Source organism: Budorcas taxicolor, chromosome 11 (genome assembly GCF_023091745.1).
Source record: "Budorcas taxicolor isolate Tak-1 chromosome 11, Takin1.1, whole genome shotgun sequence".
In the NCBI taxonomy this organism is placed as follows: Eukaryota; Metazoa; Chordata; class Mammalia; order Artiodactyla; family Bovidae; genus Budorcas; species Budorcas taxicolor.
Genome location: NC_068920.1, coordinates 151,033,431 through 151,044,786, shown reverse-complemented (window position 1 = coordinate 151,044,786; position 11,356 = coordinate 151,033,431). Strand labels below are relative to the sequence as shown.

Here is an 11,356-nt window from a genome sequence, read left to right as displayed (position 1 = left end):
ACAACCGATGTCTGGAAAAGCAGTTTAACACTTCCTAAATGAACTTCCCCTCACATTTCCTGTATAATGTAGCTGTTGATACTACAGAAGTACAATTAGCAATGTTTAGTCACTTTTAAACAAAGATAAGGAGATTTCTCCCTCAAAACAAGTTTTAAACATCAAAACCTATGTTTATAAAAATTTAAAACTTTCAGCAGTCTAAATATTTCAAATGAAAACCATTACAAACTTCTCAAATGTTCTTTATATTCCAGGTATGTCAACCTAGTTATCTAGGGTAGAATCCTTCAGAGATATTTCAGGCTCTCTCTCTTCACTGGATGGCTTTTTCTTACTGCTGGCCTCGTGGTTGTCTTTGCTTTCTTCATTGCTGTCTCCATTGTGTTGTGGTTGATTACTGTCTTGAGCATCCGATCCTCCATTTAGAGTCTTTGAACCTGTTTGTTCCTTTTCTAGCTTTTTGTTTGGCCCTTTCTTCCCTTGATCTTTGGTTTTATTTGCTTCCTCATGCTGTCTTTGTTCGGCAAGAGATTTGTTCAGCACTTGTGTGATCACAGAATCTCCTTCACCAACCAAAAACATGTTCTTAAACTTGTTATACAACATTGTAGACTTTTCCATGATAATCTAACTTTGAATCGCCGTATTTTTTTCAGTGTTGTAATCATCTCTGTGTGTTTTTGAGCTTGTTGCATTGCGACCTGAAGTGAAGCCAGTTCATCCAAAGCCTCAATACATCTGTTGACATCAAGATTATCAATTTTGAGTGAATTTTTAATTTCAGCATGTATCCTTTGAAGTCAAGAATCCATTGATGTTTCTCGCTTCTTCTCCACTTTCTTAACTTCTGGCTTCTTTCCTTCATCTTTATTCTGCTGCTCAGTTTCCATTTGTTCTTCTTGCTTGCGTTTTCTATCTGCAGCCTCTTTCTCATGTTGTCCTTTGAGCATATTCCTTCTATGAGCAGTTTGAAAGTTTCTTCCACCTCTTCTCTTCTTTTCACCTTCTTGATCATCACCTTCTTCACAATCAGAGGTTGATGTAACCCCTGTTTTGGCTAAATTTTTCCTTTTTGATTCAACTTCCTTTTCCCCCCTCTTTTTTATCTGGCTTTTTTCTTGGCTTTTCTTCTTCCTTCTGGCCCTCTTCATCCTTTTTAAGCTGTTTTTTAGGTTGTTTTTCCTCTTGCCCCTTTTTCTTGCTTTTGTCTTCTTCAGTTATCATGTCACTCTCTGAAGGACAAGGTTGTTTTACCATCTTGGGTCTGCCTCTTGGTTTTGGAATCTTGACCTCTGTGGCTGCAGGTCGTCCTCTTTTAGGACTCACTTTTAGATTAGCAGATGCTGTTGCTGTAGTCACTACTTCAGCCTCCTCAGTTTCTACTTGGTTTTCTGCCTTTCTTTTTCTCCCTCTTCTGGCAGCTTTTGGAGTGGTTATGTCAATTGCTTTAGTCACATCCTCATTGCTGGCTTTTTCTTCATGGTCGGTATCTTCCTTTGAAACATATCTTTTCTATCTCTATGGCCTACCTTATCTATATTGTCTTTTTATGCAGAAATATTAAAATTTTATGCAAAAAAAAAAAGAAACTCTTGTTTCTTTTCTTCAACTTCAACATCAGATGACGCATTTGACTGTTTAGCTGATGCCTGTTGAATTGAAAATTTCACTTTCGGATTGTTATCTATCTCCCATAAACCTTCATTAAAGCCTTTTCGTTTATTTGGTTTGCCGTAGTTTTCCTTATTTTCTGAGTAAGGAAATATGTCCTTTGGGCCTAAAAAAGCAGTCTCATGAGTTCCAAAAAAGAAAATCGGTAGTTTGTTTGTGGGTGGTTTTACAGCTCCATCAGGAACTTCATCTACTCGAGCTGGCCAATGAGGATAACCTTTCATCTTGGCGAAGATGAGGTCCCCAGGTTTGAAGTCGCGAGTCATGTTTCAGGAGCGAGGCCGAGGGTCCGAAGCCCAAGGAGGAGGTGCAGCGGTGCGGCCTGTGAGGGGATGCGCGAGGGCGGACGGGAGCCGCGGCTCCCGCGATGGCGGGAGCGGGAGGATGCCTCGGGGTGCCCCGGCGCGCCTGCCCGGCCGCGGGCGCTGAGGCTGCGGTGGCGGGCCGGCCGCCCCGTCCGCGTCCACGCAAGCCACCTGCGCCACCAGCTGCCGCAGAGCCGTCTCAACGGCGCCGAACGACAACCGCCGCCGCCGCCGCCGCCGCTGCGCTGCTACTTTGTCAGTTTTTAACATGTACCTGTATGAATAGTCTCTGTGCAATCTTTCACAGCTTTTTTTTTTTTTTCAGTCAATGTGATACTCTTTAGCTTCACTTATGTTTATGTGTGGGCTTCCCCCTGGCCCAGCAACAAAAGAGTCTGTCTGTCAATAAGGAGCCACCGGAGACGCAGGTTAGATCCCTGGGGGGGGAAGATCCCCCGGAGGAGGGCATGGCAACCCACTCCAGTATCCTTGCCTGGGAAATCCCATGGACAGAGGAGCCTGGAGGGCTACAGTCCATACGGTCACAAAGAGTCAGACACGACTGAAGCGCTTTAGCACGCACACATGTTTATGTGTATAGCTGTGGTTTATTTTCACTGCTCTATGCTTTATTTTGCATATGTGTAGCAAATTTAATTCTATAATCTGCCACTGACGAATATTTATTTTTCCAATATATTTTCATTATTAAACATGTAAACATTAGGATTCAGCTGAGACCCACTAGGGAGAACTGTGAACATTTAATACAGAGATTTGGTAACTGGTAAAATACTCTTCACTACAAAAGAAGGGTGAGGAAGGATGAGAAGGAGAAGAGCAGGTGCAAAGGCAGACCGTAGCTACTGCTCAGAGGGGGAGACCAGGGAGAGCAAGGCTGGGACCCTGGCCTCTTTGGAGAAGGCGTGGTATCTGGGAGGCAGCATTTGGCATGAGCAGGATGCTTGCGGGAAGATGCAGGCGGAGCTCCACGGAGGCAGTCCTCTCCAGGGGGTGAAGGGTTCGCTGGGGGGGTTCAGGATGAAGCTGGCCCCTGAGGGCTGCAGAGGTGCGGGCTGCCGGGTAAACACAGCCGAAGAGAACCTGGAAAGACACCCTTTCCCTGCCACGTCTAGACGGCCTCCGCCTTCTCTCATTCTCCCTGTGGACGGAGCCCACCTGCAGCCAGCTGCTGGAGAGGACTGTATGCCGGACTCATCCCTGTTCACGCAAAGCAGGCAAGGAAGTGGGATGTGGGGGTGGGCGGCAACGACCCACAGCAGACGCAGGTCTCCTCATGCTGATCATCTAGTTCCTTTTTTTTTTTTAACAATTCGTCGCATTTTATTATTTTATTTAAATTTATCTTCAACAGGAGGATAATTGCTTTACAATGTTTTGCTGGTTTCTGACATGTATCAACGTGAAGCAGCCATAGGCATACAGATGTTCCTTCTTTCCTGAACCTCGTTCCCACCTCCCAGCCCACCTCACCTCTCTAGGTTGTCACAGAGCCCTGGATTTGAGCTCCTTGCATCATACAGCAAAATTTCCAGGGCTTATGCCTAGAAGTGGGAACGCACGTGTGCCTTCCATCATTTCTAAGAGATGCCGAAGCACTTTAAAACTATTTTATACTGCTGGTAGGAGGAGAAGGGGAAAACAGAGGATGAGATGGTTGGATGCATTGCCGACTCAATGGACATAAGTGAGTAAGCTGCAGGAGTTGGTGATGGACAGGGAAGCCTGGTGATGGACACGGAAGACCTTGGGGTCGCAGAGTCGGACACGACTGAGAGACTGAAATGAACTGAACTGAAATGATACTACCGATTGTGATGTTATCTCATTGCACTATTATTCATCCTTTTCATGATTACTTAGGATGGTTGAGTCTATTTCCATATTTTAATGGATATTTCTGTTTTCCCTTCTGTACAGCGATAACTCAAACCTTTTGCTTGTTTTATCTAATTTTGTGTGTATGTGCACACGCCCTTTTTTCATTCTGACCAGTTTTTTTTAAATTGTATTATGAAAACGAACAATTTATTTTATGTTTTGCAAATATCTTCTCCCCAGGGTCAGTGTATTCACATTATCTTTTGTTTAATATACTTAATTAATTTACAAGCTATTAATTGCTTGCTTTCCTCATGAGTTGGGCATTGCAGACTTAAGAATTTCTTTCTCTCTTTGGGGATATGAAAATATTCTGTCAATTCCCTTCGAACATTTTTTTAAAGCTTGCTTTTGAGTTTAAGTCTGTGATCCATTTGGTATTAACTTGGAGGAGAAGTTAAGAAGTGGAATCAGGATCTATTTCACGTTTTAAAAGCATATGGATCACGGTCCTTGTCCTGTTAATTGAAAAGTGCCCTCTCATTAGATTCAGAAGTGGTTCTGTTTTTCTTTCAGCGCTGTGTATTGTGTTTCCTTCTGCTGTGATGTGTTTCTGTAAGTCTTTGACAGCCCACACTATCCTCAATATTATATTTTTATAATAAATCATGATTTTAAGGAGAGTGATTCCGCCTGACTCAATAAACGGGCACTTCTGCAAATTCTGTATAATTAAACAAGTTTCATGAAAAAATTAATTAATTTTTCAAACAAGGTTTTGGAAAAATTGATATTTTTACAAGGAGTCCTCCAATCAATGGATATGTTTTTTGTTTATTTGATTATTTTTAAAAAAGGCTTGTGGGGAGGGGAATGGCAACCCACTCCAGTGTTCTTGCCTGGGGGATTCCATGGACAGAGGAACCTGGTGGGCTGCAGTCCATGGGATTGCAGAGGGTCAGACACAACTGAGCAGCTAACGCACACACACAAATAAAGGCTTATAGTTATGTTCAGAAAGGTTTTGAGTCTCTATTGATAATTGTATTGTTGGCTTCTCTCTGCTTATTTCTACTTTTGTAAAAAGTATTTTTAAATTTGCATTTTCCACTGCTATAGTAGATTATAGAAATGTAGCTGAGTATTTAATAAGGATTTTACATGTAGTCCCCTTGTGGTATAAGACATAAAACAAAGGCCCTATATTGTGTGCTGTCTTGACATCTGGGAAAACCAGGAGACCTTGAATCCTGCCTGTGAGCCTCATCTCACTCTGATCCTGAAGACAAGGAACCCTAGAAAAACCCTTGTTATTAAGCGAACCGGGCCTTGTTCTTGCTCATCCTGGAAAAGTGGCTTTGCTTTCCTGCCAGCCCATGGGCTTATTCAAACAAGTCAACCACATCCTCCTGTGGGAACCAGGGATGCCTGACCTCATTGATCCTACAGAGCCTGTCCCCGTAAGCCCTGGTTATTCTCTCTGTTCCCAAGCACAGCTCCCAGGTGGCCTGTGTAATGTGCCCTGTCCCCCTCCTCAGGTTCTGAGTCTCTGTGTTGAATATACAACTGTCGGTCTCAGCTTTCCTAGGTTGGGTGTCCTGGGCTTGGCCATCCCTGTGACCCTGCAGGAATGTCTCCCATGCCAATGCAGGGAAGGGACAATAAAGCATCCCCTGCTGCTTACTTTTAAATTCTAGCAATCTGTTTCTACTGTTTGTGATTTTTGGTAAATCAAACCCATACTACTTGGGTGCCTCAAATAAGTTGTAGGGATTGGGGGCAGGAGGAGAAGGGAACGACAGAGGATGAGGTGGCTGGATGGCATCACTGACTTGATGGACGTGAGTCTGAGTGAACTCCGGAAATTGGTGATGGACAGGGAGGCCTGGCATGCTGCGATTCATGGGGTCGCAAAGAGTCGGACACGACTGAGTGACTGAACTGAACTGATGTTGAAAAAAATTTTTTTTTATCAATTCAACTATGCTAGTCCTAGGGTTAACAGAGCCTCAGAGTCAAAAATAAACATTGGGTTGAACAAAGGGTACCATTTTCAATAAGAATTTAACATAAAAGCTTTCCAGCAGCCATATTTAGACAATTGTATCATCTCAAAAAGTGACAACTTCGGGTCTTCTTTTCCAAAATTTGGAAACTTTAACCCCTACTATTTTCTGAATTCTTGTATGACTAGGGCCTCCAGTGAAATGTTGAACTGAGGTATACATGGCTAACAATCCTGAATTTATCCTGAATTGATATTCTACTATTAAGTAGCTTCTAGTTTTCTTGCATATAAATTTTTCTGGTTAAGGTAGTTTCTTTTTTTTCCTTGTTTCCGATGACATTCCTTGTAAATCATTGCAGAATCTATTAAACTATTTTGCAGGATATACTGAGATGATCACATAATATTCATCTTTTATGAATTAATGAAAATATGTATGGTGATTTATACCAACACATCTCACAATGTCAAACTCACTGTAAGCTACTGACATAAACCCAGTTTGATCATAAATACATTTCTGGATTGGGCTTCCCAGGGGGCACAAATAAAGAACCTGCCTGCTAATGCAGGAGACGAAAGAGACACGGGTTCAGTCCCTGGGTCAGGGTGATCCCCCTGGAGGAGGGCATGGCACCCCCTCCAGTATTCTTGCCTGGAGAATCCCATGGACAGAGGAACCTGGTGGGTTCCATAGGGTCACAAAGAGTCAAACACAACTTAAGCAACTTAGCACACATGCATATTTCTGGATTATATCTACTAACATAGTTTCAAAGTTTTTAAAATATGTTCATGAGTTTTATTAAATTATATTTAATATAATTCTGCTTTTTTTCTCATGTAGGAATTGGTCTTGCATGAGAGTGTAGGGAGGGGTTCCTGGCAGATAGTAGAGGAAGGTTGAGACTGAAATGTTGGAGAAACACTACTCAGGATTCCTGGATATCAGGTACAAGGAGGCAAAGGGCCATGCAAAGCAAGTAGAAATGCAGGTCTTTTCAAAAAATTTTGTGTTGAAGAGTTGATTTAAAATGCTGTGTTAGTTTCAGGTGTACAGCAAAGTGAATCAGTTATATATACATGTATCCATGCTTTGGGGAGTTCTTTTCCCATTTAAGCCATTACAGAGTATTGAGAAAGGTTTCCTATGCTATACAGTAGGTTCTTGTTATCTATTTTATATATAGTAGTTTACATGCATCAATCTCAATATCCCAGTTTATCCCTCCCCCCATACCCACTGGTAATCATAAGTTTGTTTTCTACATCTGTGATTCTACTTCTCTTCTGTAAACAAGTTCATTTGTACCCTTTTTTTTTTTTGTATTCCATATGTGAAAGATATTGTGATATTTGTCTTTCTGTGTCTGACTTCCTTTACTCAGTAAGTATAACTAGGTCCAGCCATGTTGCTGCAAATGGCATTAGTTTTTTTTCATGGCTGAATAATATTCCATTGTATATTTGTACCACATCTCCTTTATCCATTCCCCTGTTGATAGACATTTAGGTTGCTTTCATTTGATGGCTATTGTAAGTAGTACTGCAATGAACACTGAGGTGCATGCATCTTCAAATTATGGTTTTCTCTGGGTACATGCTTAAGTGTGGGATTGCTGGGGCTTAAAAGCTTTTGCACAGCAATGGAAACTATAAACAAAACAAAAAGACATCCTATAGAACCAGAGAAAATATTTGCAAATGAAGCAACTCACAAGGGATTAGTCTCCAAATATACAAACAGCACATGCAGCTCAATATCAAAACAAAACAAAATAAAAAACAAAACAAGGAACCCAATAAAAAATGGATGGATGATCTAAAGAGACAATTCTTCAAAGAAGACATACAGATGGCCAAAAAGCACATGAAAAGATGTTCATCCTCACTAACTATTAGAGAAATACAAATCAAAACTACAATGAGGAATCACCTGGAAGAAGTCAGAGTGGCCATTGTCAAAAAAATCTACAAACAATAGAGCGTGGAGAGGGTGTGAGCCAAAGGGAACCCTCTTACACTCTTGATGGGGACACAAATTGGTTCTCCAGTCACTATGGAGAACAGTCTGGAGCTTTCTTAAAACATAAAAATGGAAATGCAGGTTTTTATGGATGTTTAGGTCTTGATGAAAGTTTAGACACTTTTGAAGACAGTAAAATTTATCCAAACATTTTTAAACACAGGAATGGAATGGCTATATTTGCATTTTAAAAGATCATTTTTTCCACAGTCTCATGAATGAATTAGAAAGACACAAGGGTGAAGACAGAGAGATAATTTTCACAGCTGTTACCATAATTCAGACATAACATTTAATGAATTTCATATTTAATTGAATTTTTGATATAAAAATTCTGATAATGAGAGTCATATCATTGCAACTTTTTTCAAAATCCCATTGTTGATGCTGACCATGTTCTGATGAGTTATCCGTCCCAAACAAAGTGTCACCATAGCATGTCTCCAGTGGCACAGAGAAGGCTTCCCTGAAAATATGAAACAGACCAAGTCAAATTACAGCTGTAAGGGTGAGACAATCAAAGATCTTTATCCTGACAGCGAGGTTAAACCCTCATCAACCCTATCCTGTGTAAACAGATGATCACAGTGTCTGAGTATGCGGCCACTTCTGAGAGTGTTTTCATATATGACAAAAATGTGCCTCTATCTTCAGTTACAGTATTTCTGTGAGAGCCACTTTGGCCAATCTCCATTCCAGAGGAGAAAGAAAACAAACAGAAAACAATGTGCTTAAGAGAAGTTTTGAAATTCCTAGTTCCCTTACATGTGAGAGATGACAAAAATGAAACCCAGGGCAACCAGATCTGTGAGTCACCAAGGACCTGAGCTCAGACCTTGGTTTCACAGAAGAGCCTCCCTGCTCCCTCTGCATACTGGGGGGGGGGGGGGGGTAGGGGGGGAGGGGGGTGGTGGAGGGGATGGACAGTTCATTCTCTCTGAAAATGGATTTCTACACGTGCGTCTACCTGTGGGGTCTAACAATGCCTATCTCATTAGGCGGTTGCAAGGTTGAGTAAAATGTGGAGGCAAGCACTTAGAACACAGTCTGGCACTTTCTCAGGGCTAAGTGCTCATCATTATGTAGGTTTAAGACATGGCTAGAAAGTTTTAGAGAGAGATGAGATACATCACAGCAGTGTGGAGCCCGCTGCACTGACAGCCCTTCCGGGGCTACACTGATTCACATTTTAGATTCATTTTATCCTCTCTGCATTGACTAATTTCACGACTAGAGTAAAATGTATATGTAAATTTTGCTTTGATAAGATTTAGTAACATTATTTGATAAAGGTGCCTTTTTTGTGAAATATATCTATGGTCAAGATTAGTAACCGTCTGTCATTGCCTCTTCCACTTGGGATGAATTCATTCTTTATGCAAAATTCATACCATTTAGCCCTAAAATCCTGTGTTGTGTTACTGAGAACAAAATTTGGAAACGTTTGTTACGGTGAACTCTAAAATATCACATTTCTCCCCCACTCATTCCCCAACCTCGTCTTCACTCTGTACATGCCACAGAAAGCCCTCATTCACTGATTCATGCATCCATTGACTCCTTTATCCATCCACCCATCTCAGTTATTTCTCAGAGCATATTATGTGCACAGGTCCCATGACAGGCAACACAGCTACAAACAAGAAACACAGAGTAAGCTCTCCTTCAAAGGGAAAGAAAGAGAAAGCTCTAAACCCACATTTTTAATAAAGTGATGCATGTTCTTTGAAGAAAGTGTTTACAGATATCAAACCTCTGGAGCAGGGGTCTTCATGAATGAAGCAGCTTTTGATCCAAAGATCAGAGACAGGTGAGTGTTGACTAGGAGACTGAGTTACAGGGTTGTGGGGAGAGAGGGCAGAGGGATTTCCTGAGATGGGAAGAACTCTGTGGCCACCTGACATGTGTGAAGACTGTCAGACAGTTCTAAAGACTGGAACCCACTTAGGGCGCCCACCACCGAGGAATCCTGTACATGCCTTGGTCATCAGCCTCAGTTTATCGAGGGAGCCAATGAGGGGTTTCATTTAAGACTCAACTTTTCAGGTTGGTATTATATATAAACTAGATATACAACAAAGTCCTAACTGTACAGCACAGGGAATTCTATTTACTATTCTATAATAAACCACAATGGAAAATAATATGAAAAAAATATATAAATATGTATATAAGTCAATCACTTTAGTGTACAGCAGAAACTAACACAGCATTAATAAATCAACTATTCTTTAATTTAAAAAAAAAGACCAAATATTCACCTTGTTTTGATTGGGGGCTGTCAATACAACCATGATCTACACTTAATTCCTTATGAGCTCTACTAATTTCTATAAATGCCAATACACTGAGTACATTGTAAGTGAGAATTAAATTGCCTCATTAGAGTTCTGTTTTCTCATGGGGGTGTGCATAGAAATGCACACCTATTTTCACAAATCAGAAGTATTTTCTTCAATGCATGAAAAGGTCTAGGTGCATCCATTAATACTATGTTTATGAGCAGGTTTTAAAGTATGTGCAATATGAAATGGATGGAGACAAATGAGCATGCGCTTCTGAAACAGTTACTATGTGCTGTGCATGACTGCTTTAATGCATTTTATCCCATCTGTCTTTCACAACACCTTCCTGCTATTAAGTTGCTCATTCACACAGTGAATACAAATGGGGGTTTGACTGTGCTGCCCACATGCAGTTTCAGCGGTCAAGTAGACTCTACAATTTTATATCTTCTTAATTCCTTGATATTCACAAAGTTATTCTTTATTAGTCAATGTCATAAGCCATTTTCTGCCTTATATTAAGATTGTTTATATTATTAAAAATGAGCCCTGGAAAGAGGACTTGGGAGGAAGTCTTTGATTTCTGTATCCACACACAGTGCATGAGGAGTCAGTAGTCATTTGATTAAGAAATAAACAGATAAATTACACCCATACAACAGTGAACCACAAACATAGGTTGCAACAGGTGTGTGAGGGCAGGTGTGTGAGGATCTGATTTGCTAACTAACGTTGTAGAATGACAGTCGAGTTACACTTCCTAGGAGGCTATGAAAAGCACATCTATTCCATCTTTTCTAAAACAAGAAGAAAACGGTTAAGCTTGAAGTGTTTTTTTCCCAGGGACACATTAAAAAAATAAAACAGGTGAAAAGGTAAAGCTTGACTATTCTGTTCAGTAAGTAGTCAACAAGATGCCCTGAACTTGCAATATCAAAATTCACATCTGCCTCTCCTGCTCAGTGTATTTATTGTTCATAAAATTATTTTCTGACTTGAATGGCATGCATAGCTTACAATATCAAGTAATACATGACTAGGTGGACTTTTGCAGCTAGGTAAAATGATATGATGCCCAAGTGACATTAGCCAAAGGTATCAGATGTCTTTGATGCTTTTAAAAGTCCCTTCATTTCCTGTGTGCCTCATTCTTGCTGCTCCTGCAGAGTAATGAATCCTATCCTAAATAGTTATGCCAGGGCTTTGGGTCCCTCAG

The 11,356-nt window shown here is 40.9% G+C and overlaps 1 protein-coding gene across 1 annotated transcript; it reads right to left on the bottom strand.

Moving 5' to 3' along the window:
* Nucleotides 1-267: 267 nt before the first annotated feature.
* LOC128056546 (PC4 and SFRS1-interacting protein-like) lies at nt 268-1,940 on the bottom strand. Its single transcript, XM_052649330.1, is given in 4 exon segments — nt 268-632; nt 635-1,097; nt 1,099-1,510; nt 1,594-1,940. Coding segments are annotated over 4 exon segments (1,587 nt in total).
* Between the last annotated feature and the right edge of the window lie 9,416 nt (nt 1,941-11,356).